The 16,948-nt window shown below is 40.2% G+C and overlaps 1 protein-coding gene across 7 annotated transcripts in view; it reads right to left on the bottom strand.

The window, feature by feature from the left end:
- The window catches only part of TRIM37 (tripartite motif containing 37), a 223,966-nt gene that overhangs the window by 85,357 nt on the left and 121,661 nt on the right, over window positions 1–16,948 (bottom strand). For 6 of the 7 annotated variants that reach the window (XM_071210891.1, XM_058283891.1, XM_058283893.2 and 3 more), the window contains one exon: window positions 10,255–10,563. The exons of the other annotated variant lie outside the window; for it this stretch is intronic. In XM_071210891.1, the coding sequence (XP_071066992.1) occupies window positions 10,255–10,563 (309 nt within the window). The remainder of the gene's footprint in view (window positions 1–10,254; window positions 10,564–16,948) is intronic. 7 annotated transcript variants of the gene reach the window in all.

Raw genomic sequence — 16,948 nt, 5'->3', positions numbered from 1 at the left:
CTGCAGACCTCCCATGTGGTAGGCGGATGCCCTATCCATTGGGCCAAGTCCGCTTCCCATTACTTCTAATTTTAACTTCAAAACAAGATAACATGAACCAGGCTGCTGTTGAAGTACATGTATATTATACATTATCTTATTTGTGTTATAATCCTACATGCTATTATCTTGACTGAGAATACGAAGCTCCTATTATTCCTACCATAAAGCACAGAGGAATTAAGAAAGTATAGTAATTTTTTTTTAAATCTGGTAAATATGAAAAAAAAAGTATAACTGCCAAAACACTTGGAAATTCTAAAATATTATTAAAAGAAAATCTATGATGAATTAGAAATGAGTCATAATTACAGTACTTTATTTCAAAATGGTAGGAGCCAAAAAGTATTCAGAGGAAAATGTATAGCCATGAAATTGAATTGATTTTTTAAAATGGAAACTGACCTAATATGGATAAATTCTAAGTTTAAGAAGTTAGATAAAGAATTTTTAAAAATAAAAAGAAAGCAGAAGAAATTCATCAAATGCTAATAAACAGGTTCAGCAAGATTATAGGCTGAAAGATCAATATATAATAATAGTCTTTCTATGCACCAAATTAAGACAACAATTCCATTACAAAAGCATCAAAAAGAATAAAATATTTAGGGACAAATTTAACAAAAGAAGTGCAAAACTTCTACACTGAAAACTATTACACACTGCTGAAGAAAAATAAAGATCTGAATAAATGCAATGGAAAGCCATTCTGCATTCGTTGTCTAGAACACTTAAGTGTTTCTCCACAAAAAGATCTACAATTCAAAGCAATCAAAATTCCAGCTGTCTTTTTTTGGTGGAAATTTGACAAGCTGATCCTAAAATTCAGATGAAGATGTAGGAGACCCAGAATAGCAAATCTTGAAAAAGAAGAAAGTTGAAGGACTCACACTTCTGTTTCAAAACTCACTATATAAAGCTACAGTAATCAAGTAATCAAAACTGTCTGGTACTGGCTTAAGAACAGACATACAGATCAATGAAAAAGAAAAGTCCAGAAATAAACCTATATATCTATGGTTAAATCTTTGTCAACAGATATCTATATATCTTTTTCCATAAATATCTGTCTGTCTGTCTGTCTACCTACCTATTTATCTATCTATCTGGACAAAGGTGCCATGACAATCAATGGTGAAGGAAGAGTTTTTATAACAAAGGGTTCTGAAACAACTGGACAGGCAAATGCAAAATAATGAAATTATATGCAAACATTATATATATAAGCTTAATCAAAATTATAAAGGACTTAAATATTAAGAGTCAAAACTAGAGAAGAGAATGTGGCTCAAGCGATTGGGGTCCCATCTACCAAATGAGGGGTCCCAGGTGTGATTCCTGGGGCCTCCTGGCAAAGGTAAGCTGGCTCGTGCTGCGGAGAGCTGGCCTGTGCTGCAAGCTAACACAATAACAAAAAAAGTGACACAGAGGAAAGACAATGAGAGATACAGCAGACCAGGGAGCTGAGGTGGCTCAAGCAACTGAAAGCCTATCTCCAACATCAGAGGTTCTGGGATCGGTTCCCAGTGCCTCCTAAAGAGAAGACAAGAAGATAAGACAAGCAGACACAGAACACACAGTGAATGGACAGAGAGCAGATGGCGAGTGTAGGCAACAAGGTGGTGGTGGGGAATAAACAAAATAAAATAAAAACCCTTAAAAAAAATAGTCAAAACTATAAAACTTGGAGAAGAAAACATAGGTGTAAATTGCTATGTCTTTAGATTAGGCAAAGGTTTCTTAGATTTGACATCTATAGCAGAGGCAACAAAAAAAGCAAAGAACGCAAACAGGACTCAATCAAAATTTAAAACTTTTCCATGTCAGAGGCCACTATCAAGAAAGTGAAAAGAAAGCCCGTAGAATGGGAGAGAATATTTGCAATCATATATCTAATATAAGTCTAGGATTCAGAATATATAAGGTAGTCTTACAAATTAAGAATAAAAGCAAAACCCAATTTTAAAATGGGCAAAAGATTAAAACAGACATTTCACCAAATGCTAATAAGGCATGAAAAGATGCCCAACATCAAGAGCCATCAAGGAAATGCAAATCATAATCAGTCTGAGATACTACTTTACACACACTAGAATGGCTATTTTTAAAAATATGACAGAAAAAAACAAGTGTTGGCAAGAATATGGAGAAAAGGTCAACCTCATATACTGTCAGTGAGAATGTAAAATGCCAAAGCAACTTTATTTAGAGAATGGTGGAGACTATCTGGAGTGCTACTCTAGGGCTCAGGACACCAGGTGAAGGCAGGACACCACCCAGAAGAGAGAAGGGCAAAGGACAGGAGTCCCAGCTGGCTGAAAAATCCCAAGAACAGACCTGCAAAAGCAGCAAGTGCCCTTCCCCCTACCTACAGAGTAAATAGTCTGTGGGCTGCAGTGGCTGGGGGCTGCAGTGGTCGTCAACTGAGAGGTTGCAGGGGTCCTTTTCCCCAAGAAAGGGAGAGATAGGGACACAGCCTACAGCAAATTCAGATTTTGGCCAGCAAACTTGGTCTACTGCATTGGAGGGGTTGCACACTGCCCTGAGAGCCAGCAGGGAGCTAAAAATAAATTTCCTTCTCAAAAACCTACCCTAAGGCCATTAGCTGGTTGCTGAAGAGGCAGAGAGAGGGAGGATGTGGCTGGCCAAAGGTATAGAACATCTTCTGAGAAAGTTTGGTTGTGAGGCTTGGCCAGTCCCTGAGGGCGTTACTTCTGTAGCACCCACCCACCTGAGGAGTTACATTCCCCCTTAGCATCTGGGGTCTAAGCTGAGAGGTCTGACAAAGACCACCACCAGCTGGCAGACCAGAAAGTTGTACAAAAAGAAGGGGAAAATAATAAAAGAAAGAGGCAATCAGGTGCCTTTATTGCCTCCTCTTCAAAGGCCCTTCGAAACTGGCCTGCATACCATTACTAGGTCCTTACTCCTCACCTGAGCAGTTAAACAGGGGAAATCCTAAATATAAAGAACAAGTTGAACCAAGAGTCAAAAACAGTGGTAGCACACAACTACTTAACAGTAAAACCCTAGACAAGAGAAAGAAGCTGGACATCAGAGAAAACTCAGCATCAGAATCAGATGCCTAGTGAAAAATTACAAGCCATACAAAGAAAACAGAAGATATGACTTGAGCTAAGAAATAGATCAAAGCGCCAAATGAGACATGGGAATTGAAAAAGCAATCAGTGAGGTTCATACAAAGCTTAAAAATCAAATTATGGAGTTGAAAGACAATATGGCTAAAGAAATGAAAAGATCTGAAAGAAGACACTGAGTGAGCATAAAGAAAAATTTGAAATCTTGGATAGAAAAATAACAGCTTATGTCAATGAAAGACACAATAAGTGAGATTAAAAATACAACAGAGGCACACAATAGAAGATTTGAAATCCTGGAAGAAAGAATTAGTGACATAAAGAAAAGAACAACTGAAATTGAAGAGAAAAAAGAAAAGAGAGAAAAGAATGGAAAAAATTGAGCAGGGGCTCAGAGAGTTGCACAGTAACACAAAGTGCACCAACACATGTTTTATGAGAGTTCTAGAAGGAGACGAGAACAGAAAAGGGGCAAAAAGAGTATCTGAGGAAATAACAGCTGAAAATTTCCCAACTCTCATGAAATACATGAATATACACATCAGGGAAGCAGAGTGCTCTCCAATTAGAATAAATCAAAATACAGCTACCCAAAGACACATAATATGCAGAATAACAAATGCCAAAGATTAAGAGAAAATTCTGAAATCAGCAAGGGAAAAGCAAAACATCACATATAAAGGAATGTCTAGTAAGTCTTAGTAGGAATTTCTCTTCTGAAACCATGGAGGGGAGAAGGTAGTGGTATGATACAACATGATACAGAAAGAGAAAAAGTGCCAGTCAAGAATTCTTTATCTGGCAAAACTGTCCTTCACTACTACAGTGAGCTTAAAATAGCCACAGATAAACAAAAACTAAGAGAGTTTGTAAACAAGAATTCAGCTCTGGGGGAAACTCTAAAGGGAGTTCTACAGCCAGAAAAGACAAGAGACAGAAGCTTGGAAGAGTGCAGAAGTGAAGACTATCAGAAAGGGTAAGCAAAAGGGTAAAAAGATGGACAAATATAAGATATGACATATGAAAGCCAAAGGATAAAATGGTTGAAGTAATGCCTCTACAATGGTAACACTGAAAGTTAATAGATTAAACATCCCAATCAAGGACGTTAGCTGAGAGAATGGATAAGAAAACATGAACCATCCATATGCTGTCTGCAGGATATTTACCTTATCTCCAAGAATACAAATAGACTGAAAGTGAAAGATTAGAAAAAGATGTTTCACGTAAATAGCAATCAAAAGAGACAAGAGGTAGCTATACTACGGTGAGACAAACCAGATTTTAAACGCAAAGAAGTAAAAAGAGATGCAGAAGGTCATTATATATTAATAAAAGGGGCAAACCACCAAAAAGGAATAAAAGTCATAGTATCTATATGCACCTAACCAGAGTGCCCCAAAATACATGAGGCAAACTCTGGCAAAACTTAAACAGATTTCTCTATAATAACAGATGGAGACTTCAACACGCCACTCACATCAATAGATAGAATATGGGAAGCAGACTTGGCCCAGTTGTTAGGGCATCCGCCTACCACATGGGAGGTCTGCGGTTCAAACCCCGGGCCTCCTTGACCCGTGTGGAGCTGGCCCATACTCAACGCTGATGTGTGCAAGGAGTGCCATGCCACGCAGGGGTGTCCCTACGTAGGGGAGCCCCACACACAAGGAGTGCGCCTCATAAGGAGAGCCACCCAGCGTGAAAGAAAGTGCAGCCTGCCCAGGAACGGCGCTGCACACACGGAGAGCTGACACAACAAAAAGAAACACACGTTCCTGTGCCACTAACAACAACAAAAGCAGATAAAGGAGAACACACAGCAAACAGACACAGAGAACAGACAACTGGGGTGGGGGGAGGGAGGGGGAGAGAAATAAATAAATAAATCTCTTTAAAAAAAAAAATAGAACAACTAGACCGATCAACAAGGAAACAGAGAAACTGAAAAATATGATAAATGAGCTGGACCCGACAGGCATACACAGAACACTGTACCCTGTATCAGCAGGTTATATATTATTTTCAAGTGCTCATGGACCTTTCTCCAGGATAGACCACATGCTGGGCCACAACTCAGCTCTCAATAAATTCAAGAAAACTGGAATTATACAAAGAGCCTTCCCTGATTATAATGGAATGAAGCTGGAAATGAATAATGGGCAGGAAAAGGGGAAATCTGTAAACATATGAGGCTAAACCAAACACTCAAATAATCAGTGGGTCAAAGAAGAAATTGCGAGAAAAATTAGTAGAGATCTCAAGACAAATGGAAACCAGATTACAACATAATCAACAAAACCAAAAGTTGGTTCTTTGAGAAAACCAATAAAATCAACAAACCTTTAGGAAGACTAACAAAGAAAAAAAAAAGACACAAATAAAATCAGGAACAAAAGGGGGGTAGTTACAACTGACCCTACAGAAATAAATAGCTCCATAAGAGAATATTATGAGAAATTGTATGCCAACAAATTAGACACCTAGATGAAACAAATTCCTAAAAATGCACAAACACCCTACACGGACATTAAAAGAAAGGAAGGGAAACAGATGTGGCTCAAGTGATTGGGCTCCCATCTACCATGTAGGAGGTCCAGGGTTTGATTTCCAGGACCCCCTGGTGAATGGCAATCTGGCGCACACGGTGAGCTGGCCTGAGAAGCATGTGGCCCATGCAGAGTGCTGGCCTGTGCAGGAGAGCTGACCCACACAGGAGAGCTGGCCTGGGCAGACAGGCAGCACAGCAAGATGATGCAACAAAAAGAGACATAGATTGGGAAGTGGATGTGGCTCAACTGATAGAGCATTGCAAGGAGAGCCTCTCTGCTTAAAAAAAGCACAGCCCACCCAGGAGTGGCGCCACACACACGCAGAGCTGACGCAGCAAGATGACACAACAAAAAGAGACACAGATCACGGTGCCACCGAGAATGCAAGTGGACACAGAAGAACACACAGAGAATGAACACAAAAGAGCAGACAATGGGGAGGGGGGGGTGAGAAATAAATAAAACAAATCTTAAAAAATAAAAAAAAAAGAGACAATAAGAGACGCAGCAGACCAGGGAGCTGAGGTGGTGCAAAAGATAGAGCACTTCTCTCCCACTCTGGAAGGTCCCAGGATTGGTCCCTAGTGCTACCTAAAAAGAAGACAAGCAGACACAGAAGAACACACAGAGAGTAGAGAGCGAGTGCAAAAACAATGGGGGGGGGGGGGGGGGAAGGAGATAAAGAAATAAAATCTTAAAAAAAAGGAGGGAAAATTGCCCAAAACATTCCTTTTATGCAGCCAACATCACCCTAAAACCACAGCCAGATAAAAATACTACAAGAAAATTACTGACCAATATCTCTAATGAACATAGATGCAAAAATTCTCAACAAAATATTTGCAAATGAAATCCAAAGCATATAACAACAATTACAGGGAAGTAGATGTGGCTCCATTGATTGGGCTTCTGTCTACCATATGGAAGGACCCAGGTTTGATCCCTGGGGCCTCCTGGTAAAAGGAATGCCCACACAGTGAGCCAGAACCCATGTGGTGAGCCAGGCAGCAAGATGATGAGACAACAAAAAGACAGACGAAGGGAGAGTCAAGGCGAGATGCAACAGAAACCAGGAATTGAGGTGGCGCAAGTGATAGAGAACAGCTGTCCACATTGGATCCCGGTGAATCCTAGAGGAGAAAACAAGAAGAGAAGATAAAAAGAGAAATAGATAAAGAAGATTACACAGCAAATGGACACAGACAGCAAAAGTAGCAGGGTGGGGGGGGCGGGGGAGGAGAAACAATTATACTTTATGATCAAGTGGATTTTACTCTGGTATGCAAGGATGGTGCAAACATAAGAAAATCAATTAACGTAATACACCACATTAGCAGTTAAAGAGAAAAACCCACATGATCATCTCAATTGGTACACAAAAGGCACTTGACAAAATCCAGCATACTTTCTTAATAAAAACACTTGAATAAGAATACTCAACATTGTGAAGATATCAGTTCTACCCTAATTGATTTATAGAGTAAATGCAATACCAGTCAAAACTGCAATAGTTTAATTTACTGAAATAAGAAAGGCAATTACCAAATTTATTTGGAAGGGAAAAAGCAGCCAAATAGCCAAAAACATCCTAAAAAAGAAGTGTGCAGTCAGATGACTCATGCTCCCTGAACCTGAAGTGTTCTATAAAGCTACTGTAGTCAAAATAACATGGTATTGGCATAAAGATAGACACAAGGATCAACGGAATCAAACTGAGAGTTCAGAAATAGACCCTCACCTCTATCGTCAACTGATTTTGGTACACCTATTGAGTCCACTTTTCTGGGACAGAACAGTCTCTTCAATAAATGGTGTTTGGAGAACTAGATATCCATAACCAAAAGAATGAAAGAGGACCCCTATCTCACTCCCTAAACAAGATTCAATTCAAAATGGATCAAAGACCGAAATATAAAAGTCAGGACCCTAAAACTCATAGAAGATAAAGTAGGGAAGCATAAACAAGACTTTCTAGTAGTAAGTAGCCTTACGCCAAAAGCACATGCAACAAAAGAATAGATAAATGGGACCTCCTCAATATTAAGCACTTCTGTACCTCAATGGACTTTGTGAAGAGGGTAAAAAGGCAGCCTACTCAACAAGAGGAAATATTTGGAAACTGCACATTTGACAAGGGCCTAACAGCCATGATATATAACAAGATCCTACAACTCAACAATAAAAAGAGAATTTACCCAATTAAAAAGTGGGCAAAAGACTTGAATAGACATTTTTCTAAAGAAGAAATACAAATGGAAAAAAACAAACATGAAAAAATGCTCAGCATCACTGGCTATTAGGAAAATGCAAATCAAAGCTACAATGAGATATTGTTTCATACCTACACAAATGGCCACTATTAACAAAACAGAAAACTACAAGTGTTAGAGAGGATATGGAGAGAAAGGAATGCTTACTCACTGTTACTGGGAATGTACAATGATACAGCCACTGTGGAAGTTTGTTTGGTGGTTCCTAAGGAAGGTAGATACAGACCTGACCCGTCAATATTGCTACTAGGTATATATATACACAGAAGAACTGAAAGCAGTGACACGATAAGACACCTAACACAGATGTTCACAGCAACATTACTCACAATTGCCAAAAGATGGAAACAATCCAGATGTCCATCAACTGACAAATGAATAAACAAACCATGGTATATATACATGACAGAATATTATTCAGCTATAAGAAGAAATGAAGTCATGAAGCATATGACAAAGTGGATGAACTTGGAGGGCATAATGTTGAGTGAAGCAAGCCAGGCACACATTTTGTATGACTTCGCTATTATGAACAGAATATAACGAACAAACTCATGGAGTTAACTGCTAGAATATAAGTCACCAGAGAAAAGAGTGTGGTTAGAGAAAGGAAAATTGAGGTTTAATCTGTGGAGAATTGGTAAAGTTGTTTGGAAATGAACAGAACTGGTGAAAGCACATTTTAGGATTTGTAATTAATAGCACTAAAACATGGGTATCATAGTGGTTTTTTGTTAGTTTTTTTCCTTTTAACATAAATGCTCTAATAATGATTGAAGTGATGAACGCGCAACTCTGTGATTATACCAAAAGCCACTGATTGTACAGTTTAGATAAACTGTACGGCTTATGAAAGAAAAAATAATAAGGAGGGTTGGGTGAAAAATACATCAATGTAAGATACAGACTATAGTTAGTAGTAATACTTGGACGATGTTCTTTCATAATTTATTACAAATATTTCACAACAACGCAAGGTGCTTGTGGTAGGGGAGGCCTGTATGTTGTTATTCATGTTTTTTATAAGTTTACAAGTTTTAATATACACCTATTGTTTATGTATGTTCATTTAAAGTTTTCAATAAATTGTTTTTAAAATTAAAAAAGAGAGAATGTCAATGAGAGGGAGAAATCATGAAAAAGTAGACCACAGTAACTGAAATTAAGTGCCCTAGAGGCATTCAACAGCAGACTGTAGCTGGCACTAGTAAGATTCAGTATCAACCAGGGTTGTAGAACAGAATTGAGCCTTAGGGGTCTAAAGCATGTAATAGATTAACTTTTTCCTTTGCATCTAGAATAGTACCTAGTTATGTACCATCCTTGGGAGAACTGTCACACAGTGATCCCCTGAGTTCTATGGTTCAGATGGGAACTTCGGCAGAGAAACACAACTAGAGTATGAGCAAGTCCATCTACCCACTGTTTTAACTCACACTTCACATGACCTACTGTAAATAGGCTCCTTACTGGGTCTCACAATTCCTACTCTCACTCCTTTTCAGATCCTTCTCCATACAACCACCATAATCTTTGCAAAGGGCAAATCAGATCATAAACATGCCCCCAATTCTTATACTCTAGGCACTTCCTCCTAAAATCAGAATAAAATTCAAATTCCTTATCATGGTCTTACAAGGCCCTACCTGATCTAGACCTTGTCTACCTCTCTGACTTCATTTCCTACCATTCCTCTTTCTCTGCTTTGTCCATCATATTCAGTCATACCAAACTTCCTTCAATTCTTCAAAAACATGGAGCTAATCTCATGTCAGTGACTGCATTTTTGGTCCTGTTTACAACGAACTCTGCTCCCTCATAGCCTCCCTCCCCCCATCTTTATATGGATGCCACCTTCTTGTCCATCTGGTCTCAGTTCACATGCTGACTACTCAAGAAGAATTTTTCTGACTAACGCAGATAAAACAGCAACATGCTCCTCCAATCCTATTACTCTGTTGTTTCCCTCTCAGCACTTATTTCCAATGGATGCCATCTTTACTCATTTTTTTTAATACACTCGATGTCTGGGTTCCATCACTAAAACGTAAGACACATGAACTTAAGGATTTTCTTTATCTTGTTTACTGCCTACAGAGTAAATATCAAGAAATGTTAGCTCTTTCTATTATATACAGAATATACAGAATCAGTTTTGGGTGACAAAAAAAGGCTTCATGCATTTGTAACCGTAATTCATTGAAGGACAGTTTTTTAAATAATATTATTCTGAAAACATCAAATTTCCCAAATGACAGCTGGAGAGATGGCACTAATAGGAACTTTTTCACTTACATTTTCTTATGTAACAACTGGCAACCGATGACTTTGCCAGGAGCTCCATTCCCAAATCCTGTAATCTGCCTGAGTTTTCTGTTCCACATGCAGCCAGAGCTGTCTGGTCAGCAGAAAAAAGGTTTGTCTGCATGTCTCCAGAAGCAGCGTTGCCACTTTTTATTTCTGAAAGTGTATTCTTTATATCAGTTTTCATACATCGAACTTCAGTCATTTGAGTTTTGAGTCTTTTTAGCATCTTTAAATCAGAGGGAACTCGCCACATCGCCTGCTGCTTCCTTTGGTCTTTATCTTTTCGAGAATATGATGCTTCAGAGAGAAAGTGACAAGTCATGTTAATACAGGCTCTGTCAATCAGGAAATTGTTTTGCACCATGAATATATGCAAATTTGATATTTAAATAAAGTGCTTGAGATGGTATCAAGAGTAAAAGCATTCCATAAAAAATAGACACAAATGTCCTAACTTTACTTTTACTTTCAAAACCAGAATCTATATTATATCATAATGAATCACTCATATGTGAATTATGTATTTAATTTTGAAAGTTTAAACGGTACCCTACTGCCTTGTAAAGGTTTTTTTCTTTATACTTCTCCACTTTTCTCTCATTTTCTACATTGACCCTGCCCTAAGATGGCAAAGCGAACCTCCAGGACCCTGTCCCCCGATAGAAGCCTTAAATTACAAGCAAGAAGTGGCAAAACATCTTTCTAAAAGCCCCAGAAAACAGTTAAAGGATTGCAGTTAACAGGAGAAGGACCACTCTAGAAAAAAGCTGCTGTTTAAAAAGCAGTAGGAACTCATGGTGCTCTGCTTGGCCCCCTTTCCCCTGGTGACCCCTCACCTGCTCAGCATAGAGTTAAGCCCAGGCTCCCAGTATGCCCCTGGTCCAGGTTCCAGAGGGCGCAGAGTAGGCTATATGTACATACTGGGAACATGTATGCCTAGGCCAATATGTCTGGCTACAGCCTGAAGGACTGAACCAACATGCTTGCCACATGCTTCATGCCAAAACATGGCCAGCATGTAGAAAAGTCAGCTCACAGAGCTCTCCTAAAAAGGTTGTAGGAAAACAGTCAAATTGCAGCTATCTGGGGAAAAGATATGGGACATACCCACTGTACTGGGTCATAGAGTACAATGCCCAAGATCATGAAGAAATGCTGTTTCCTAGGAAAGAGGGGACAATGGAACTCATGTAAACAGGGGAATTCCTAGAGCTACGTGTGCATGCCCAGGACAAGATGCACGCATAGAAATGACAGGTAAGGAAACTATACATATGCCTCAAGCTAATCTCAAAACTCAACTAAGGGGAAAGGGACTTGGCCCAGTGGTTAGGGCGCCCGTCTATCAAATGGGAGGTCTACGGTTCAAACCCCGGGCCTCCTTGACCCATGTGGAGCTGGCCCATGCGCAGTGCTGATGCGCGCCAAGAAGTGCCATCCCATGCAGGGGTGTCCCCCGTGTAGGGGAGTCCCACGCGCAAGGAGTGCGCCCTGTAAGGAGAGCCGCCCATCGCAAAAGAATGTTCAGCCTGCCCAGGAATGGCGCTGCACACACAGAAAACTGACACGACAAGATGACGCAACAAAAAGAGACACAGATTCTTGAGTGGCTGACAACAACAGACGCGGACAAACAAGAACACGCAGCGAATAGACACAGAGAACAGACAACTGGGGCAGGAGGGAAGGGGAGAGAAATAAATAAATATATCTTTAAAAAAAAAAAACCTCAACTAAGCTCCGAAGGGGAGAACTCACTGAAGCTAATCTGCAAAAGACTAGGAAAGGTACTTTTCTGTTGTCATTCTATTTGTATTGTTGTTAACTCTTGGCATTCAAGAAAATTTCTGCCATAACATTGGATGGATAAAAGTTTACAGAACAGACACCTCAGGATATAAGTTCCAGCAATAACACATTAAAATATCAAAATATTCAGGTTTCAACAAAAAATTACAAAATATAAAGGAAGCAATGGCGGATGCAGAGGAGAAGATTAAATCATTAGAAACCATCAATGAGGACCAGCCCTGGGATATATCAGAAAAGATTAAAAATAAATAAATAAAGGTTCTAAATATACCTAAATATACTCAAAGAGTTAAAGGAAAACATAGGCAAAGAATTAAAGGGCATTAGGAAAACAATAAACACAAAAAGAATATCAATAAAGAACTATAAATTATGAAAAATAACCAAACAGAGCTGAAGACCACAGTAATAGAAACGAAAAATTTCCTAGGAGTTTAACAACAGACTATAGTTGGCAGAAATAAGAATTGGTGAATTTGAAGATCAGATCATTGAAGCCATTCAGTTTAAGGAGAATAAAGGAAAAAAGAATGAAGAAAGTGAACAGAGACTGAGAGACCTGTGGAACATCAAACATACCAATATATGCATTGTGGAAGCACCAGAAGAAAAGAAAAAGGGGTTGACAGAACATCAGATTAAAAAAAAAGGTTGAAAACTTTCTGGTTTTACAAAAGACATGAAAATACACATCTAAGACACTAAATGAAATCCATCAGGATAAACATGAAAGACCCACACAGATATATGAAATAATGAAATTGTCAAATGCTAATGATAGAGAGAATTCTGAAAGCCACAAGAGAAGCAACTTGCCACAAAGAAGCCTTAAAAATATTAAGTGCCATTTTCTCATGGAAAACCATGGAGGAAAGAAGGCAATAGGATGACATTTAAAGGGCTGAAAGCAAAAAAACTGCCAACCAAGAATTCTATATCCAGCAAAACTGTCTTTCAAAAATGAAGAAGAGATTAAGACATTCACAGATAAACAAAAGTTGAGGGACTTTGTCACCACTAGATGGACCCTAAAGAAATGCTAAAGGGTGAAAGTAAAAAAGACACGAGAAAATAGATCAAAGCTGCGTGAAGGGAAGTGGATTTGGCCCAGTGGATAGGGTGTCTGCCTACAACATGGGAGGTCCAACGTTCAAACCCAGGGACTTCTGACCCATGTGATGAGCTGGCCCATGTGCACTGCTGATATGCACAAGGAGTGCCATGTCACGAAGGGGTGTCCCCCGTGTAGGGGAGCCCCACGCGCAAGGAGTACACCCTGTAAGGAGAGTCGCCCAGAGCAAAAAAACTGCAGCCTGCCCAGGAATGGTGCTGTAGAGCTGACGCAACAAGATGACATTAACAGAAATAAGACACAGATTCCGGGTGCCACTGACAAGAATACAAGCAGACACAGAGGAATACACAGCAAATGGACACAGAGAGCAGACAATTTGGGGCGGGGGGAGGGGGTGGGGAAGGAAAGAGAAATAAAAAAAAAAAAAAAAGAGGCTACATGAAGAAATAAAGATCTCTAGGAAGGTTAGTAACATGGGTAAATATAAATGCCAGTACTATGATATTTTGGGATTGTAATCCCATTTTTTTACTTCCTACAGTATCTAAAAAGACAAATGCATGAAAAGTAATGATAGGGAAACGGACTTTGGCCCAGTGGTTAGGGTGTCTGTCTACCACATGGGAGGCCCACGGTTCAAGCCCCGGGCTTCCTTGACCCTTGTGTAGCTGGCCCATGCGCAGTGCTGATGCGCGCAAGGAGTGCCGTGCCACACAGGGGTGTCCCCCGCGTAGGGGAGCCCCACCTGCAAAGAGTGCACCCATAAGGAGAGCCGCCCAGCGCGAAGGAGGGAGCAGCCTGCCGAGGAATGGCGCCGCCCACACTTCCCGTGCCGCTGACGACAACAGAAGCAGACAAAAGAAACAAGACGCAGCAAAAAGACACAGAAAACAGACAACCGGGGGAGGGGAGGGGAATTAAATAAAATAAAAATAAATCTTTAAAAAAAAAAAAAAGTAATGATAAATCTATGGTTTTGGATTTATAATGTATAAATTTGTTATTTGTGACACAAACAACACACAGGTGGGGGGATGAAAGGGTATAAGAACATAGCTTGTGTATACTACTAATGTTAAATTGGTATCGAACCATAAAAGACTATTATAGATTCAGGATGGTAAAGTTAAACCGCATGGTAACTGCAAAAAAAAAATTGGAAATATGCAAACTCACAGAGACAGAAAGTAGAACACAAGTAACCAGGGATGAGGGATGGGGAAAATGGAGTATTAATGCATAATGAATGTAGGGTTTCTGTTTGGGCTGATGGGAAAATTCTAGTAATGGATGGTGATAAGGGCACTGCAACATTGTGAATGTGATTAATCCCATTGAATGATATGCTGTGATGGTGGAAAAGAGGGAAAAGGTTATATTGTACACATTTACAGAAATAAAGAAAGTAAAGAGACCATAACAATTAAGTGTAATGCAGGATCCTGGATGGGCTCTAATAATGGAGAAGGGTCAAAAGGACATTAATGAAACATGAAAAAAATGGGAAACTAATACACTACAAACTTTAAATCAGGGAAGCGGACTTGGCCCAGTGGTTAGGGCGTCCGTCTACCACATGGGAGGCCCACGGTTCAAACCCCAGGCCTCCCTGACCCGTGTGCAGCTGGCCCATGCGCAGTGCGGATGCGCGCAAGGAGTGCCCTGCCACACAGGGGTGTCCCCCGTGTAGGGAAGCCCCACCTGAAAGGAGTGTACCCCGGAAGGAGAGCCGCCCAGCATGAAAGAAAGTGCAGCCTGCCCAGGAATAACACTGCACACATGGAGAGCTGACACAACGAAAAGAAACACAGGTTCCTGTGCCGCTGACAACAACAAAAGCAGACAAAGGAGAACACATGCAGCAAATAGACACAGAGAACAGACAACTGGGGTGGGAGAAATAAATAAATAAATCTTGTTGTGTCAGCTCTCCGTGTGTGTGGCGCCATTCCTGGGCAGGCTGAACAGGCTGAACTTTCTTTCGCACTGGGCGGCTCTCTTTACAGGGAGCACTCCTTGCGCATGGAGCTCCCTATGGGGGGGGCACCCCTGCGTGGCATGGCACTCCTTGCACTCATCAGCACTGCGCGTAGGCCAGCTGCAAACGGGTCAAGGAGGCCTGGGGTTTGAACCATGGACCTCCCATGTGGTAGATGGATGGCCTAACCACCCGCTACGCGGGGACACCCCTGCATGGCATGGCACTCCTTGAGCACATCAGCACTGCGCGTGGGCCAGCAGCATGCGGGTCAAGGAGGCCCGGGGTTTGAACCGCAGACCTCCTGTGTGGTAGACAGACGCCCTAACCACTGGGCCAAGTCCACTTCCCCAAATTGCTTATTAAGAGTATAGAGAACTGAACCTGCTTAGACACTGCAACAACCACCTGCCATAAAAATGGTTACAGTAAAAGGTAGACAATGAAGTATGCCCAATAGCAATTCCTTTATTTCTAACTTGTCAAAAGAATCCAGATTGTATTCAAACATCAGGTAGGCGGCAATGTGCTCAGGGAGGTTAGGTTCCTCCTTCGGCCCCATGGGATTATGGTCCATGGCTGGTCTAATTCCACTCCTCTTTGGGGATAGGCACCAATGTGAACCAGTTCTAGTCAAAAGTATGCTGGTGCACTGTTGGGAAAGATTTTGTACTCTGATAGGGAGATTTTACTGTGTTGGTTTATTTTTAAAACACCTACAAAGAGCTTACTATGTCATTTAAAAAATATTAAACCATTTCATCATCTCACGTCAATCTTATGAGGTAAGTACTATTAAATCACCTTCATTTTATAAACAAGGAAAGGTTAACACACAGAAGGATACATAACATATACAAGGTAAAAGCTAATAAATAGAGGTACCTGAATTCACACCTAGGAGTCTGCCTGCAGAGTCAGTGATATTAATACTAGTAAATTTGTTCTCCATGGCAACAGGAAGGTCTGTTTTCTGCCCAGTCTTTTCTCCCTACTAATGGCACATTACTGTGAATTCATGATGTCTGGATCTGTGGCAGCTATCTTATTGCCAAGAAAGAAAAGGTAAGAAAATCACAGGGAGACCCACCCAGTGCTATGCCTTCAAGACCATAAAGAACCTGGAATCACCTAACCCAAGACTTCTTAGTATGTATGATAATTAAGTGCCTTTATTATTTAAGTCACTATTATTTCCTCCTTTAAAATGTTTTTATTGATGAACAACTGACATACAATAAATTTCACATAGATTGCACCCAATGACAAGTATGCATACACCCTTGAAAACACCACCAAAACCAAGATAAATGACCATATTTACCTCCCAAAAAGATTCCAATTAGTTCCCTTCGGCCTTTCCTGTTCTTCCCCATCCCCAGGCATACTGATCTATTTTTTATTGACATTATAGATTAGTTTGCATTTTCTAGGATTTAATAAAAACTGAATTGTAAGATGTGTACTTCTTTTGCTTGGTTTTTTAAAATCTCAGTCTAATTATTTTGATATTTATCCATGTTGCTGTGTGCATCATAGTTGGCTGTTGTGGGTTTGTTTATTTTTAGTGTGGTACATTTGTTACAATTTATGAACACATACTGAAGCACTGCTACTATGGTCTACAGTTTATATCAGGGTTTACACTTGGCACTGCACAATTTCACAGGTTTTAACAATATGTACAATGGCCTGTAGCTGTCACTGCAACGTCATGCAGAATAATTCCAATGTCCCAAAAACGCCCCATGTTAAGCCACTAGTAGCAGCATATTTTTACTTCAAGTGGAAAGCATTCCTAAAAAAAGATAACCAAA

This window comes from Dasypus novemcinctus, chromosome 21 (genome assembly GCF_030445035.2).
Source record: "Dasypus novemcinctus isolate mDasNov1 chromosome 21, mDasNov1.1.hap2, whole genome shotgun sequence".
Lineage (NCBI taxonomy): Eukaryota > Metazoa > Chordata > Mammalia > Cingulata > Dasypodidae > Dasypus > Dasypus novemcinctus.
The sequence above is the reverse complement of the archived record's forward strand: the minus strand, read 5'-3'. Positions and strand labels throughout refer to the sequence as shown.